The sequence below is a fragment of the Hemiscyllium ocellatum genome, chromosome 47 (assembly GCF_020745735.1).
Source record: "Hemiscyllium ocellatum isolate sHemOce1 chromosome 47, sHemOce1.pat.X.cur, whole genome shotgun sequence".
Taxonomy (NCBI): domain Eukaryota; kingdom Metazoa; phylum Chordata; class Chondrichthyes; order Orectolobiformes; family Hemiscylliidae; genus Hemiscyllium; species Hemiscyllium ocellatum.
Window position 1 is genome coordinate 68,400 of NC_083447.1, and position 18,468 is coordinate 86,867.

At 43.4% G+C, this 18,468-nt stretch overlaps 1 protein-coding gene across 1 annotated transcript in view; it reads right to left on the minus strand.

The window, feature by feature from the left end:
- LOC132836607 (protein jagged-1b) overlaps positions 1–18,468 on the minus strand; it is a gene marked incomplete at its 3' end in the record, with an annotated part of 84,152 nt that overhangs the window by 40,422 nt on the left and 25,262 nt on the right. Inside the window, 1 exon segment of the mRNA XM_060855997.1 lies at positions 11,516–11,646. Coding sequence (XP_060711980.1) covers positions 11,516–11,646 — 131 coding nt within the window.

Consider the following 18,468-nt stretch of genomic DNA (forward strand, 5'->3'; position numbering starts at 1 on the left):
TAAATGCATTTTGACCCAGAAGGCATTCCTTGTTCCATCCTGACCTGTCTCTTCAACTTACTATTTCTGATTACTGTATCCCCTTCCAGTCTCACATCTATCTCACTGCTGTTGAGGATTCCAACCCCCTGCCAATCTAATTTAAACCCTCCCTTGCAATACTAGCAAATCTGGCCGCCATGATATTGGACCCCTTCAATTTCAGGTGCAACCCATCCCTCTTAAACAGTTCACCTCTGCCCCAAATAAAATCCCAATGATCTAAAAATGTGAATCGCTGCACCCTGCACCAATTCTTTAGCCAGGTATTCATTCACCATATTCTCCCATTCTTACCCTCACTAGCACATGGCACTGGAAGCAATCTGGAGATTATCACTGATAAGATGCTGGTTTTTAACTTTATTCCTAGCTCTCTACAATCACTCTGCAGGACCTCATCCCTATTTCTACCTATGTCATTTGTGACAACGTGCACAATGATTTCTGGCCTCTCAGTGTCCTCCTTGAGAACATGATGCAACTACTCAGAGACATCCTGGACCCTAGCACCTGGCAGGCAACACAACATCTTGGATTCTGTTTGATGCCACAAAATTTCATATCTGTCCCCCAAACTATGGATTCTCCTATCACTGTGATGCTGTTTACCTTTATCCTTTTCCAGTGTGCCCCAGAGCTAGTCGTAGTGCCACCAACGTGGCTACTGCTGCTTTCCCCTGAATGGTCATCCCTTTCATCAGTATCCAAAACAGTATACTTGTTTTTGAGGGGAATGGCCACAGGGGATTCCTGCACTCTCTGCCTACTCCTTCTGCCTTTCCTGTGGTCACCCAGCTACTTTTTGCTGCACTTTAGGTGTGACCACCTCATTATAACTCTTATCTATGAAGTGCTCAATATCTCGGATGATCCTGAGACCATCCAGCTCCAACTCCCTAAAATGGTCTCCTAGGAGCTGCAGCTGGATGCACTTCCCACACGTGTAGTCATCAGAGAAAATGGAAGTCCCCCAGAGCTCCCAGATCTTGCAAGAGGAACATGTGACTGCCCTAACTGCCATCTTAATTGCTGTAAGACTAAAGTTGAAAGTTAAAAGGACTTTATTTGAGCTTACCTGTACTTTTTGCTGAGCTGCTGCTGTCTGAAGCCTCTCAAGCCAAAGCCTTACTTCTTACTCTGCTACCAACAAACTTTGCAATAGCACGTCTCTCTGTCCCTCCACTTTTGTTTTAATTAGAGGAGGAGATTGAAAGATTTCCAATTCTTTATGTTTCCATTCAGGATTGGTGACCCTCTTTCTGACTGTTCAGCACTGGGTGGATGAAATGGGTGGTTGAATATATATTTATGAACTTACTTGCAGGTTCACTTCCTAATAATAATAGCCACCATCCATTTATTGCTCCAAACCTTCCGAGAGTTAGCTGTAGCAATAAACATTCAGGCCCCAAACTTCTCTCAGATGCGAGGACTCACCATTGGTACCTGTAATTTCTTTGTTATCCTGTCACCATTTATTCCATCCTGACCAAGCAGGAATAGTGATTAGGCAGATTATTCATCTGCTCAATGTAACCCAAAAATGCTCAGTGCTGTTTCCACTTTAGAACACTTCCTTAACCTCATCATCCCCAAACAGTGCCCTTGTTACCAGCTTAGTGCTTCACTTAATGTAATTATCTTCTAATGCAGGTAAAATTCAGATAACCTAAGTAAAGCACCAGACAGCAATCATCATACTGTAACAACTACAGCCCCCCACCCCCCACACACGAAAAACTGAAGGATCAACATAAACTTCCAGCAGAATGTTTGATATGTTGTTCAACAATGAATTGTACTACACATTATTCTCGAATACAAACACAGCAAGGTAGAAACTAAGAGCAGGAATAGGCCATTCAGCCCTTCAAGTGTGTTTTACCATTAATACAGTCCCCTGTTCCTGCTTTCTCCCCGTTACCTTTGATCTATTTAGCCTCTCCTTGAAAACATTCAATGTTTTGGTCTCAATCACTTCTGAGCAGTGATTTCCACAGGGTCACCACTCTCTGGGTTTCAGTCCTAAATGGCCTATTCATTATTCTTACACTGTGACCCTGGTTCTGGATTAGAACAAGAACAAAGAACCTTATAGTGTGAGAACAGGCCCTTTGGCCATCTAAGCCCGCACTGATCCAGATCTTCTATCTAAACTTGCCACCTATTTTCTGAGGATCTATATCCCTTTGCTCTCTGCCCATTAGAACATAGAACATAGAAGGATACAGCGCAGTACAGGCCCTTCGGCCCTCGATGTTGCGCCGACCGAATCCTACCTAACCTATACTAGCCCAATAACTTCCAAATGCCTATCCAATGCCCGCTTAAATGACCATAAAGAAGGAGAGTTCACCACTGATACGGGCAGGGCATTCCATGAACTCACAACCCGCTGTGTGAAGAATCTACCCCTAACATCTGTCCTATACCTACCACCCCTTAATTTAAAGCTATGTCCCCTAGTAACACCTGACTCCATTAGCGGTAAAAGGTTCTTAGTATCCACCCTATCTAAACCCCTAATCATCTTATACACTTCTATCAGATCTCCCCTAAACCTTCTCTTCTCCAATGAGAACAGCCCCAAGTGCCTCAGCCTTTCCTCATAAGATTTTCCTACCATTCCAGGCAACATCCTGGTAAACCTCCTCTGCACTCGTTCTAAAGCTTCCACATCCTTCCTATAGTATGTCGACCAAAACTGCACACAATACTCCAGATGAGGCCTCACCAGAGTCTTATACAACTGCAACATGACCTCTGGACTCCGGAACTCAATTCCTCTGCCAATAAAGCCCAGTACACCATATGCCTTCCTCACAGCACTATTTACCTGGGTGGCAACTTTCAGAGATCTGTGTACATGGACACCAAGATCCCTCTGCTCATCCACACTACCAAGTAGCCTACCATTAGCCCAGTAATCCATCATCTTGTTATTCCTACCAAAGTGAACGACTTCGCACTTAGCTACATTGAATTCCATTTGCCACATTTCCGCCCAGCTCTGCAACTTATCTATATCCCGCTGTAACCTACCACTTCCTTCCTCACTATCCACAACTCCACCGACTTTTGTGTCATCTGCAAACTTGCTTACCCAGCTTTCAAGTCCTTCCTCTAGATCATTTATAAAGATAACAAAAAGCAATGGTCCCAAAACAGATCCTTGTGGTACACCGCTAGTAACTGCGCTCCAAGATGAACATAATCCATCAACTACTACCCTCTGTCTCCTTCCAGCCAGCCAATTCCTAATCCAAACCTCTAATGTATCCTCAATGCCATACCTCCGTAGTTTTAGCATTAGCCTACCATGGGGAACCTTATCAAACGCCTTACTAAAATCCATATACACAACATCTACTGCTTTACCCTCGTCCACTTCCTTAGTCACCTTCTCAAAGAACTCAATAAGGTTTGTGAGGCACGACCTGCCCTTCACAAAACCATGCTGGCTATCCCTGATCACGTTATTCCTACCCAGATGTTCATAAATCTTATCCCTTACCATTCTCTCTAAGACTTTGCCCACCACTGAAGTCAGACTCACTGGCCTATAGTTACTAGGGCTATCCCTACTCCCTTTCTTGAACAATGGGACAACATTCGCTATCCTCCAGTCCTCTGGTACTATTCCCGTTGACAATGACGACATAAAAATCCAGGCCAATGGCTCTGCTATCTCCTCCCTAGCTTCCCATAGGATCCTGGGGTAAATGCCATCAGGCCCAGGAGACTTATCTATATTCATCCTTTCCAATATTCCCAAAACCTCTTCCCTGCATATTTCCAGGGCATCCATTCTAATTATTTGTGATTCCATATTCACATCAGCAACAGTGTCCTGTTCCTGAGTGAATACTGATGAAAAGTACTGATTTAATGTCTCTCCAATCTCCTCCGCCTCCACACACAACTTCCCACTACTATCCTTGACTGGACCGATACCTACCCTAGTCATCCTTTTATTCTTGACATACCTATAGAAAGCCTTTGGGTTTTCCCTAATCCTACCAGCTAAAGACTTTTCACGTCCCCTTCTCGCTTCTCTTAGCTCCCTCTTTAGCTCCTTCCTGGCTACCTTATAACTCTCAATCGCCCCTACTGAACCTTCACGCCTCATCTTTACATATGCCGCCTTCTTCCCTTTCACAAGGGACTCCAATTCCTTACTAAACCACGGCTGCCTCACAAGGCCCTTTACACCATGCCTGACTGGTACATACCTATCGAGGACACGCAGTAGCTGCTCCTTGAACAATCCCCACATCTCATTAGTGTTCTTCTCTTGAAGCCTGTTTTTCCAATCCACACATCCTAAGTCATGCCTCACTGCATCATAATTTCCCTGCCCCCAGCTATAGCTCTTGCCCTGCGGCGCACGATTATCCCTCTCCATCACTAAAGTAAAAGTCACCGAGTTGTGGTCACTGTCCCCGAAGTGCTCACCTACCTCCAAGTCTAACACCTGGCCTGGTTCATTACCTAGAACCAAATCCAATATAGCCTCCCCTCTTGTTGGCCTGTCGACATATTGTGTCAGGAAACCCTCCTGCACACATTGTACAAACACCGACCCATCTAATGAACTCGAGCTATAGCTCTCCTAGTCAATGTCTGGGAAGTTAAAGTCCCCCATAACAACCACCCTGCTACCTTCACTCTTTTCCTGAATCATCCTCGCAATATTATCCTCTACTTCTCTAGGACTATTAGGAGGCCTGTAGAAAACACCTAACAGGGTGACCTCACCTTTCCTATTTCTAACCTCAGCCCAAACTACCTCAGATGGCAAGTCCTCTTCCATCGTCCATTCCACTGCTGTGATATTGTCTTTGACAAGTAATGCCACGCCTCCCCCTTTTTTTACCCCCATGTCTGATCCTACTAAAACATTTGAACCCTGGAACGTGCAACAGCCATTCTTGTCCCTGTTCTACCCACGTCTCTGTAATGGCCACAACATCGAAGGCCCAGGTACCAACCCACGCTGCAAGTTCACCTACCTTATTCCTTATACTTCTGGCATTGAAGTATACACACTTCAATCCACCTTTCTGGTTACAGGCACCCTCCTTAGAGATCGCTGCATTATTCCTAACCTCCCTACACTCAAGGTCCTGTACCCTAAAGCTACAGTCCTGGTTCCCATGCCCCCGCGGAGTTAGTTTAAACCCTCCCAAAGAGCACTAGCAAACCTCCCCCCAAGGATACTGGTGCCCCTCAGGTTCAGGTGTAGCCCATCCTTTTTATAGAGGTCCCACCTTCCCCAGAAAGGACCCCAGTTGTCCAGAAACCGGAATCCCTCCCTCCTGCACCATCCCTGTAGCCACGCATTTAACTGCTCTCTCTCCCTATTCCTCGACTCTCTATCACGTGGCACGGGTAACAAACCAGAGACTACAACTCTGTTTGTTCTAACTCGGAGCTTCCAACCTAGCTCCCTGAAAGCCTGTCTGACATCCTCACCCTTCTTCCTACCTATATCGTTGGTGCCAACGTGGACCACGATCTGGGGCTGCTCCCCCTCCCCCTTAAGGACCTGGAAAACACGATCAGCGACATCACGTACCCTTGCACCTGGGAGGCAACATACCAAACGTGAGTCCCTGTCGCCCCCACAAAACTGTCTGTCTGTACCCCTCACTATCGAGTCCCCAAGAACTATTGCTCTACCTTTCTCCACCCTACCCTTCTGAGCAACGGGGCCAGGCTCCTTGCCAGAGGCCTGAACCTCGTTGCTTGCCCCTGGTAAGTCATCCCCCCCACAAGTATCCAAAACGGTATACTTGTTCTTGAGGGGAATGACCGCAGGGGGTCCCTGCACTGGCTTCCTCCTCCCACTCCCCCTCACTGTCACCCATCTATCTTGAACTTTCGGAGTAACTACTTGCCTAAAGCTCCGATCTATGACCTCCTCTGCCTCCCGAATGATCCGCAGTTCATCCAACTCCAGCTCCAGTTCCCTAACACGGGTTTGGAGGAGCTGGAGATGGGTGCACTTCTTGCAAGTGTACTCAGCAGGGACGCTAATGGCTTCCCTCACCTCATACATGTTGCAAGAGGAACATTGCCCTCTCTGCACTGCCATCCCTCTAAACGCCTTCCGGGTCTGCTACCGCTTTTTTTAAAGGAAAACTTTAAACTTTTAACTATTAAATAAACGACCAAACTTACCCACCAGCCGTCGCGAAGTCTTCCGAGAGACTGAGGCCTAAAACTCGGAGCCCGCGTTTAAATAAGGGGAGAGAGAAAAAAACCTTACCCAGGTAACCTAGCGCGCCTTCCGGGTCTGCTACCGCTTTTTTTAAAGGAAAACTTTAAACTGAATTTAATGAATTTAAATTCATATAACTGTCTAGATACATCTTAAATGACGCCATTGTTCCCACCCCTACTTCCTCCACTGGCAACGCATTCCAGGCACCCACCATTCTCTGCGTGAAGAACTTTCCATGTATATCTCCCTTAAACCTTTCCCCTCTCACTTTGAACTCGTGAACCCTGGTAATGGAGTGCTCCACTCTGGGAAAAAAGTTTCTTGCTATCCACCCTGTTTATACCTCTCGTGATTTTGTAGGCGTCAATCAGGTCTCCCCTCAACTTCCTTCTTTCCAATGAAAATAATCCTAATCTACTCAACCTTCCCTCATAGCCAGCACCCTCCATACCAGGCAACATCCTGATGAACCTCCTCTGTACCCTCTCCAAAACATCCACATCCTTTTGGTAATGTGGTGACCAGGACTGTGTGCAGTATTCCAAATGTGGTCAAACCAAAGTACTATACAACTGTAACACGGCCTGCCAACTCTAGTACTCACTAACCCGTCCTATGAAGGAAAGCATGCCATATATCTTCTTGACCACTGTACTGACCTGTGTTGCCACCTTCAGGGAACAATGGACCTGAACATCCAGATCTCTCTGTACATCAATTTTCCCCAGGACTTTTCCATTTACTGTATAGTTCGCTCTTGAATTATATCTTCCAAAATGTATCGCCGTGCATTTGTCCGGATTGAACTCCACCTGTCATTTCACTGCCCAACTCTTCAATCCAACTATATTCTGCCGTATTATCTGACAGTACCTTTCACCATCTGCTACTCCAACAATCTTAATGTCATCTGCAACCTTCTAATGAGGTAACCTACACCTTTCTCCAAAGCATTTATGTATATCACAAACAACAGTGATCCCAGCACAGATCCCTGTGGGATACCATTGGTCACAGGTTTCTATTTTGAGAAGCTCCCTTCCACTACTACTCTCTGTTTCCTGTTGCTCAACCAGTTCTCTATCCATCTTGCCATAACACCCTGGACCCCATACGACTTCACCTTCTTCATCAGCCCACCATGGAGAACCTTATCAAACGTCTTAGTAAAGTCCATGTAGATGAAATCTACATCCCTCATCGATCAACTTTGTCACCTCTTCAAAGATTTCTATTAGGTTTGTAAGACATGACCTTCCCTGCACAAAACCATGCTGTCTATCACTGATAACTCATTTTCTTCCAAATGGGTATATATCCTATCTCTTGGTATCTTCTCCAATAGCTTCCCTACCACTGATGCCAGGCTCACAGGTCTGTAAATACTTGGATTACCCCTGCTACCTTTCTTAAACAAGGGGACAATATTAGCAATTTTCCAGTCCACTGGGACCTTCCCCGTGTTCAAGGATGCTGCAAAGACCCAGCTATTTCCTCTCTCACTTCCGTCAATAATCTGGGATAGATCCCATCTGGACCTGGGGACTTGTCCACCTAATGCCTTTTAGAATACCCAATACTTCCCCCCCTCCTTATGCCAACATAACCTAGAGTAATCAAACGTCCATCCATAACCTCAACATTCCTCATGTCCCCCTCCTTGGTGAATACCGATGCAAAATATTCATTAAGAATCTCACCCATTTTCTCTGACTCCACACATAACTTTCTTCCTTTGTCCTTGAGTGGGCCAACCCTTTCTCTAGTTACCCTCTTGCTCCTTAAATATGAATAAAAGGCTTTGGGGTTTTCCTTAACTGTGTTTGCTCAGGATATCACATGACTCCTTTTAGTCCTCTTAATTCCTTGTTTCAGATTGATGCTACATTCCCAATATTATTTCAAAGATTCATCTGTCTTCAGTCACCTCGACCTTATGTACACATCCTTTTTGCTCTTAGCTAGTCTCACAATTTCAACTGTCATCATGGTTCCTTAATCTTGCCATTTCTATCCCTCATTTTCACAGGAACATATCTCTCCTGAACTCTAATCAACCTCACTCTAAAAGCCTCCCACATATCAAATGTTGATTTACCTTCAAATAGCTGCTCCCAATCCACATTCCCCAGTTCCTGCTGAATTTTGGTATAGTTGGCCTTCCCCCAGTTTAGTTCTTCCTTTAGGACACTCTCGACTCTGTCCATGAGTATTCTAAAACTTACAGAATTGTGATCACTATTCCCAAAGTACTCCCTTACTAAAACTTCAACCACCTGGCCAGGCTTACTCCCCAACAGCAGATCCAGTATGGCCCCTTCCTGAGTTGGACTATTTACATACTGCTCTAGAACACCCTCCTGGATGCTCCTTACAAATTCTGCTCCATCCAGACTCTAACACTAAGTGAATTCCAGTCAATGTTGGGAAAATTAAAATCTATATCACCACCCTGTTGCTCCTAAATCTTTCTATGGTCTCTCTGCATGTTTGTACCTCTATCCCACATTTGCTGTTGGGAAGTGGGTGGCACGGTGGCACAGTGGTTAGCACTGCTGCCTCACAGCGCCTGTAGACCCGGGTTCAATTCCCGACTCAGGCGACTGACTGTGTGGAGTTTGCACGTTCTCCCCGTGTCTGCGTGGGTTTCCTCCGGGTGCTCCGGTTTCCTCCCACAGTCCAAAGATGTGCGGGTCAGGTGAATTGGCCAAGCTAAATTGCCCGTAGTGTTAGGTAAGGGGTAAATGTGGGGGTATGGGTGGGTTGCGCTTCGGTGGGTCGGTGTGGACTTGTTGGGCCGAAGGGCCTGTTTCCACACTGTAAGTCAAATCTAAAGCCTGTAGTATAGCCCCAACATTGTTACTGCATGCTTCCTACTTCTGAGCTCTGCCCATATTGCCTCACTGCTCGAGTCCCCCATAGTACCCTCCTTCAGCACAGCTGTGATATCCTCTCTGACAAGTAATGCAACTCTTGCACCCATTTTACCTCCCTCCCTATCCCTCTCCATCACTGGGAACAGCCTTTCAGCATTTATCCTGTACAGTTCTGTTAGAATTCTATCGGTTTCAATTAGATCCCTTTCATTCTTTTAAACTCCAATGAATATAGCTTTAACTCGATCTAGTCTCTCTCCATACATTACTTCTGCCACCCCAGGAATCAGTCTTGTTCCACTCCTTCGATAACCAGAGCATCTTTCCTCAAATGAGGAGGCCAAAACTGCTCACAATACTCTAGGTTTGGTCTCAACAAGGCTCTGTGTAATTGCAGCAGGATATTCCTGCTCCTTGACTCAAATCCCTTGTTATGAAGGCCAAAATCTAATTTGCAGTTGTACCTGCACACTTCCTTTCAGCAATTAGTGTATTAAGAGACCCAAGTATCATCACACCTCCCCCATCCCACTCTACTGCCATTCAAATAATAATGCACCTTCCAAGCCCTGATCCCTGCTGCATTCCAATAGTCATTGCCTTCCACTCAGAAATGAGTCTTTTATTCTTGTTCTTTGTTTCCTATCTATCACTATCCCCAATCTCATGTGCTTTAACTCAGAGACTTCTCTGCACCATTGCACCTGGTATTTCCTTCTGTTCTGTTTGTCTGTTTCCTTCTTCAGGCCAATTATTCTATTGTTAGCACTTCACTGGATTGACAGCAATCATTAAACAGCATTGGCATAACTCCAATTTTTCTTTCACATTCCGCAAATGGCTTTGTGCCAACAAACCATTTAGTCTAGTCTCGCTTCAATCTGCTAATGGCTGAGTACGTATATAAGGTGATGTATTTCTTAATCCTCCCAAGAGTCTGCCACAAAATCAAAGCTGAAATCAGCTTCTAGTTTGGAAAGGTTTAACTCAGAATATAACTAACCATTAACCATGCACAACTCTAACAACTGAACCTTCACTGATGAACACATCAATTGGCCAAGTCCTTAGATCTTATCTGTATTAAAACAGGCTTTTGTTTTACAACATGGGAAGAGTTTGAGCCATTTTATTCTTTAAATCATTGGGAATTGGCAGGAGTCAGCTGTTCTCTGGAGGAAGAAAGTTGTTCAAATTTCAACACAGCAAGCACAGACATTCCCCCCTCACTCCCTCCCTAAGGTACAGGCTAATTCATTTGGATATATACATCTGTAGATGTCAGTACCACGACCATGTTGCCATGCTTCAGAACTTTGCTCAGCCAGTCACTCCTCAACAATGGGTAGCATTTCAGTGTCACCACAAGTTCACATGCCTTGGGTTGTGACTGGGAACAAGGAAAGCTGGCTGAAGATTTCATTCAACATCAGGGAAACTGAGGGCAATTAGAGCTCCCTTTCTATTCCATGTGTCTGGGAACTGTTTGTATCCTGAGCCTCAAAACCAGGTCATTAAACCCTTCATGCCCCAATCTCTGAAATTCCTTTATTTAATTTCTATATATTTGAACTGTGCTTTCCTCCTTTCAAGCTCTCTATGACAACCTCTCCCAATGCTAATGATTCTCAAACAGTGGATCACCTAAACAGTGAGTGGGATTGCAGAAAATGAAATCAGATTTACCTCACAGCATGCAATATAATTGCCAGGCTTAATAAAGGCATATTCACAACTAATCAAAGACTGTGCAGGAAATCCTTACTCTTTTCCCTAGGAATTCTACATGGTGCAATATGTGTGATTTCAGCTGAAGCAGTGGCAGCCTCACTGGAAATCCCTTCAGTTACTTCATTTCTGATTACTGCAGTGATACTCATCTTAATCAAAAAATGCAACTCCCCCTCCCCTCTTTCCACCACCTCTGTCCCACCTAAAGCACCGTGATACCTTACATTCTTCATGGTAACCTCAGCCAGTGATGGGAATTAGCCCCACAGTGTTGGCATCACACTGCTTCACAAATCAACTGTCCAGCCAACTGAGCTACACCAACCCCACATGAATGCACATGGCAGTGAGCATGTTTCATCCTGATTCTTAGACCTTCCAAAAATTGTGTTCTTAAAGCAACACAGTTGTTAAAGCAAGAACAAATCACCTCCCACTCCAACTCCCAATGCATCATAAATTAAAAATCCAGTTTTAGGTAACTAGGAGACACCCTCCAATCCAACTTCCTGACCTCCCAACCTCAGCACCTTATAAACGATACAGTTGGACAGTGATCTTCATGGGGTAAATCATTGGCTAAAGTTCTTCTCCTTCCCACTCACATATTATGGTCTTTCCGCACATCATCATGTTTTACCTTTGTCACAGAGGATGCCACCCCAGTTAGTCTCACAGTCACACTGCCAGGGTTCAGAGCATGTTCCATGAATGCAGCCTGGGAATGGAATGCACATGCTGCAAAGGACCCCTTGCCAACCATAGTGACACCTGCAGAACCAGAGGAGCTACGTGTAAGAAAATATCTTTCTGTCCACAGGGAAGGCAACATAACAAAATATGAGCCAACAGAAAAGCAACTTGTTATAATTTTTTTCCAGGACACAATAAGATAACATTTCAACAATGGTATGAATTGGTTGGGTTCCACAATGACTTACCACCTCCAGATTCAAATTCCACATTGACCAATGGGATAACATGTTTCAGTCTATTAATTGAAAAGGTTTCACTTGAAATGAGTTTAAGGAATTGTTATCACCATTAAAGGGTCACCTATTCAGTGCAGGGATTAGCCTGTAAGCATGCTCCTCTGAACCTTTCTAATATATCTGTAAGTGCATTGAGATCAAGCAGTTTAGCAATTTACTCTAAGTCATTGTTCTCTAAGAACCTCAGCAAAGTAGAACTCACCTGAACATCACCTGGTGGACCTTCTATAAGAGAAGATCTGCCCGGTCATTTAATGGATTACCTCATTTCATCTTCATTCTAATATTGCTCAACATTTTGAAAGGCAGTAAATGGATTTGGCTAATAGACTTGTAAAAATCTGATAAAATAGTGAAAATGGATTGAGGACAGAATGATCTGGCCTTGATCCTACTGTTAGAGAGCAGAGGTCGACACACCTCTGATAATTAAAACCAAAACACCCAGAGAAGGTTGTCTCGCCTCATAATCTGATAAAAATGTGTGACAAGGATATAACCTATCTGTCAATCCCAAACCTGTTGTAAAGGAGTGATTAAATGAAATGAAATCCTTTCACTCACTCTACAATTAATAAATCATTTATTTATCTAATTCCAACAATGAACAAATCAACAGAATTCCTAACTAACTGAACAGTTATTCCATAATTTACTGCCTATTCCCTGACTGCATTAAATTCTATTGGTATGCTCTTTCAATACACAGCTCCCATTTATTTAAATCCAGTCAATAAGAAGAACGCGTAAAAGTCTCTCAAAGTTCACAAGAATGGACCCTCTGGAATGTTTCACTGTCCTCTCCAGCCTTTCTCCTCTGTCTCTTCTGCTGCCTTCCTCGGTCTGATATACCTTCTCATTTTGCCGAATTCTGGGGTCTGGAATATTACCTTTTATGAATACAGTAGGTGGAAAGATAGTGTTTATTTTTGGAAAGGGCGTAGAGATTTTGTGTGAGAGCCAGATTTGCATTTCTCTGATGGTGGATTTGCACTCATTTCTGATGGCAGTTCACTCTCTCAATTTTCAAATGCTGGCAGCTTTTATGCCCGTGTTTACATATCAATTTCTTTAAAATGAGGTCAGTTTGAGGTAGTCAAAACCAACAGATTTGAATTAAATTGGTCCTTTAGTCTCCAAGTGTCTTTTCAAATTAAGCTGTTGTCTGGGTAAAAATGTTGATTGGATGTGCTAACTGAAAAGTCTTGTGATACACTTTTTTTCACTTTTGGGGCTCTCTGTGTGATGCTTGCAAACTTCCAAGCACAATCTCTTTAAAGGAACCACACACTGCTTTTCAATTCATTTTATAATTTTATCATATTTACATATCAATTTCATGACACTGCACAATTAATTAAAAATAGCAATGCAAATTAATTTAAGAGCAGAAGAAAGAGGCAAGGGAATAGACCATTCAGCCCATCCAACCTGTTCTGTAATTCAGTCTAATGGTGGTTGATCTTTGTCTCAAATCCAGATTCCTGCTTCCTCTCTATTTCCCTCAAATCCCTGAGAAATTAAAAGTCTGTGTCCCGAGCATTAAATATATTCAACAATGGAGCATCTGCAACATTTTAGGGTGGAAAACTTCAAAGACCACCAACCCTATGAATTTTTCCTGAGTCTCGTCTTAATAATTGAGCCGTTATCCCTAGTCCACATCCAATGTTCTAAATTCCCAATCCAGTGCCTACCCTGTCAAGTCCTGTCAGAATATTGCATGTATGAAAGATCTGGGTTTCATTTAAAGAGGGATACAACTGAAAATTCAATAAGTTACTTCCGGCTTGTATTTGGTAACAGTCCTTCAAAATGTTGGAGAATCTCGGACAGTCCAGTGGGTTAGAGGTTATTCAATGTTGCACCATTATTCAAGAAAGGAAGAAGATCCAATGCAGGGAACTGTAGGCTAGTTAGCCTGTTGTAAGGCACAGGAAAATGCTGCAATCTATTCGTAAGGAAGCTGTAACAATTCACTGAAACTATCATTGCAATTAAGAAGGTAAATTACGTCTTGTCCTTCACTGGAAGGTGACTAGTGTGCAAAAATAAGTAAATCATGCTACAATTGTACAGTTTTGGTTGGCAAACTAAAGAATAGACATACTTATATATTGGAGGGGGGGGGGTGGGGGACAGGTTGGCATGGTGGTTCAGTGGTTAGCACTGCTGGCTCACAGCGCCAGGAACCTGGGTTCAATTCCAGCCTCCGACGACTGTGTGGAGTTTGCATGTTCCCCCCGTGTCTGCGTGGGTTTCCTCCGGGTGCTCCGGTTTTCTTCCACAATCCAAAGATGTGTGGGTCAGGTGAATTTACCATGCTAAATTGTCCACAATGTTCAGGGATGTGTAGGTTAGGTGCATTAGTCAGGGGTAAATGTCAAGCAATAGGATAGGGGAATAGGTTGGGTGGGTTACTCTTCGGAGGGTCGGTGTGGGCTTGTTGGGCCAAAGGACCTGTTTCTACACTGTAGGGATTCTATGAGAACTCTATGAGTATCAGAAGCACAACAGTGACAGGTTATTAGTTGATCCTTGGGATGAAAGAACTGTTCAATGATGAGAGATTGAGTCAATGGACTCTGAGGTTTACAAGTACAATAGTTGATCTCATTTAAATATAAATTATAATAAGAATAGAAAGGCACTGAAGAAGGCAAATCAAATGGCATGAATCAAACCAGAACTTAAAAATTACATTTATATTATCAGACTTTTCTTGTCTGAAAATACAGTAGGCTGAGGTGTGATGTCATATAGGTCTTTAGAATTATGAAGAGGTTTCATAGAGTAGATGGAGTAAAAGTGCTTCACTTTCGGAGACCAGAAAACTAGGAGCTAGAAGAATTAAATTGTCATGAATAAATCTAGTAAAGGTGTTTCTTCAAATGTAGCCTATTCTAACTATGAACAAATATGAACAAATCATTGGCACACCCATGGGCTCACCCATCTCTGGACTCATAGCAGAAGCTGTAATGCAAAGACTAGAACAAATAGTCCTACCGCAAATTCAACCCAAACTCTGGGTCAGATATGTGGACGACACCTTTGTAATAATTAAAAACACAGAAATAGAGAACACATACTGGATCATCAACGCCACACTCACAGGAATCCAATTCACTAGAGGAGGAAGAAAAGGACAACCGATTCCCATTCCTAGACGTGACAGTACAGAGAACACTGAACGGAGAATTCATCACAAAGGTATACAGGAAAGCCACACACACAGACCAAGTCCTAAACCACAAAAGTAACCACCCCAACACACACAAAAGAAATTGCATCAAGACACTGTTCAAAAGGGCCATAACACACTGCAGCACACCAGAACTGCAAAAAGAGGAAGAAGAACACGTATACAATGTATTCGCCAAAAACGGATACCTCCGCAATTTCATCAACAAATGCCTAAGGGAAAGACAATGGAATGAGGACATGCCACAACCCAAAGGACTAGCCACACTACCATACATCAAGAACATTTCTGAACTGACAGCCAGATTACTACGCCCACTAGGACTCATAGCACACAAACCAACAGCCACTCTCAGACAACAACTCACCAGGACAAAGGACCCAATACCCAGCATGAGCAAAACCAATGTAGTGTACAAAATCCCATGCAAGAACTGAACAAAACACTACATAGGACAAACAGGAAGTCAGCTAACGATCCATATCCATGAACATCAACTAGCCACGAAATGACATGACCAGCTATCCTTTGTAGCCACACATGCAGATGACAAGCAACATGAGTTCAACTGGGACAACACTACTATTATAGGACAAGCCAAACAGAGAACAGCCAGGGAATTCCTAAAGGCATGGCACTCATCCATAGATTCCATCAACAAACACATCGACCTGGACCCAATATACCGGCCACTGCAGTGGACAGCTGGAACTGACAACTGGACGCGGCAGAGACAATCTACTATAAATGCCGGAGGAAACAACACAGAAGCGCTTCACAGGAGGCTCCCAAGCACTGAGGATATCACCTAGACAGGGGACAAAATGTCTGCAACACAAATTCCCAGCTCAACGAACAGAACCACAACAGTAGACTGTTCTAACTTTTTAATGTTTTTATGTGAGGAGCCATTTGACATTTTATTGCTTTGTAACCATGCCCCACTTCAGTACCTTTTCTGAAAGTCACATTGTTTCACACATAAAGCACTGACATTGTGTTCAGACTTGGTGTTTGTCACACTCGCTGAAATGGTTTCTCACATGCACCTCTAAGTGTTTTGTACCTTAAAAGCTAAATAGCTTGTGCTACTCTCCTGTGATAAAGTAGTTTGTCTCTCAGAATCAATCTGTGCTAATTTTGAATTACTGCTTCTCTTACCATCTGAATGGCTTTCTCTACCACCAACTCTTCTTTCAATAGTAATAAATCTGACAAAGCAATTCAACGATGAATTCTGAGTTTAAATGTCCAAAGTCACATTTTTCACTAATCTGTAGAGTTCACTAAAACCTTACTCTTCTGAAAATTTTAATTATTTTCAGGTTGAACTAATTGTCAAAGGCTTTCAATATTTAATCAATGCACTTGCTGTTCCTTTTACATCTTCTTGAGGTACAATATCTTCAACCACACTCCCAATTATATGCAAAAGTATATTTATTTGCTCAGCTTTTGTTTTAGTATGTAATTTGGAAGCAATTTTTATCTTAAGAATTGTGTCCTCCAGGATATTCAAACCTATGTTCTATTTGGTCCATCTCTGAAATTAAATTTCCCTGGGAACAGTATCTCTGATGCAATGTCCTCCTCCTGTAATTATTTATTTTCCCTGTTTTAAAGGCTTCTAATTCTGCAGGATAGCAATGCTGCTGCTGTGTGATGCTATACTGGAAGCATTTAGTCAAAATGAAAGATTATTGCTTTTTTTCTCATGTCTCTAGATGAATCCCTCCAATTGTGGCCTCAATAAATCATTCTTGCTTCCTTAACAGCTTTATTGGATGAATCTTATTCTTCATGACTCTCGAAAATGTCACTGTTCCTTTGATACAAATTCTCTCTGACTGCAGCTCTAAATTATAATCCTAGTTGCTTTCACTGTTTTTATTCTGGATGGATTGAGTGCAGTTTATGTGGATGCTTTTTGTCTTTACTGCAATTTAAGTACTGTAAAGGATCACACATATTTTCTGTGGCTGCAACAGTCTAACTTTCTCTTTGCATTTCTTGGCTGAATCTGCTTAGGCTTCTAAATTAACCCTCGAATGTATGAATTTTGGATTTGCAACTTTTGCGGGCGTATGGCCTTGGTTTACGTTGCTTTCACAGCTCTTGATTTCCTTGACTGGAGCTGTGCCTCGTGGTGCCTGCTCCTATTACAACAATGCTTGATCTCAGTTGTAAGTATTTTGCTTATATCTGCCTTTCCCAACTTGTAAATCACATTTTAAAGGTTTCCCATTGTCCATTTGATCCTCCAAAGCCTTTTTGTTCACTGGCTAAACTTTGATTCGACCAGTGTAACAGATCATGGGTATGCAGTGTAACCTGAAACTGTCTTGATGTGACAAATAGCCCAACTCCAGAGAATGCCTGCCATACTCTTGCTACTACTTTTCTCTTACTGGGTCTGAAACGCTTTCTACTATGACCTTAAGATTCTTCATTGTTGTTCCGAGTAGTCTCCTTGATTGTTCAACTCTTTCAGCCTCTGACTGTCTGCATGAGAATCCCTTTTAAAGCTGTGTCTAAAGAAATGGTCAGAAATCCACCACTGCCAATTAAATGGACAATGCATCGCTGCCACTATGTTGTAACATGGTTTCTCATTATGATGCATATTGGGTAGATTTCTCTTTCTTAATTAGGATTGATGGGAATTGCTTGGTCTAGTGTGGTTGGGGTAAAGCACTTTGTAGTCAAAATGTATAGTGCTGGAAAAGCACTGCTGGTCAGGCAGCATCCGAGGAACAGGAGAGTCATTGTTTTGAGCATAAGCCCTTCATCATGAATGTGGGGGGCCCAAGGGAACTAAGAGATAAATGAAAGAGAGATGCTGCTGGGGGTGGAAGGTAACTGGGAATGCGATAGGTAGATAAAGGTGGGTGGGGGGGGGGGGGTGATGGTGAAAGGTCACAGTGGAGGGTGGAGCGGATAGGTGGGATGGAAGATGGACAAATAGGACAATTGAAGAGGGCGATGCCAGGTTGGATCTGTGACATTGATTTCACGTAGTTGGAGGGTCCCAAGGCGGAAGATAAGGTGTTCTTCCTCCAGGAGTCGGGTGGCTAGGATTTGGCAGTGGAGGAGGTCCAGGACTTGCGTGTCCTTGACAGAGTATATATATTCAGGACACATATATTTGGGACACCAACCATGCCCTGCACCACCTCCATGACGTTTGTTTCCCCGGCCCCCAGCGCTTCATCTTCGCTGCATGTGTGTATTTGAGGGGGGGGGGGGGGGGGGGGGGGGGAGAGGAAGATAGAGTGTGTATGTGTATGTGTGTGTGTATAGAGAGAGAGAGAATGTATAGTGTACTGAGGTCACCTGTAGTGTGACATGTGTGACACATATATGCACACACTCTTACATACTCACACATTCATGCAG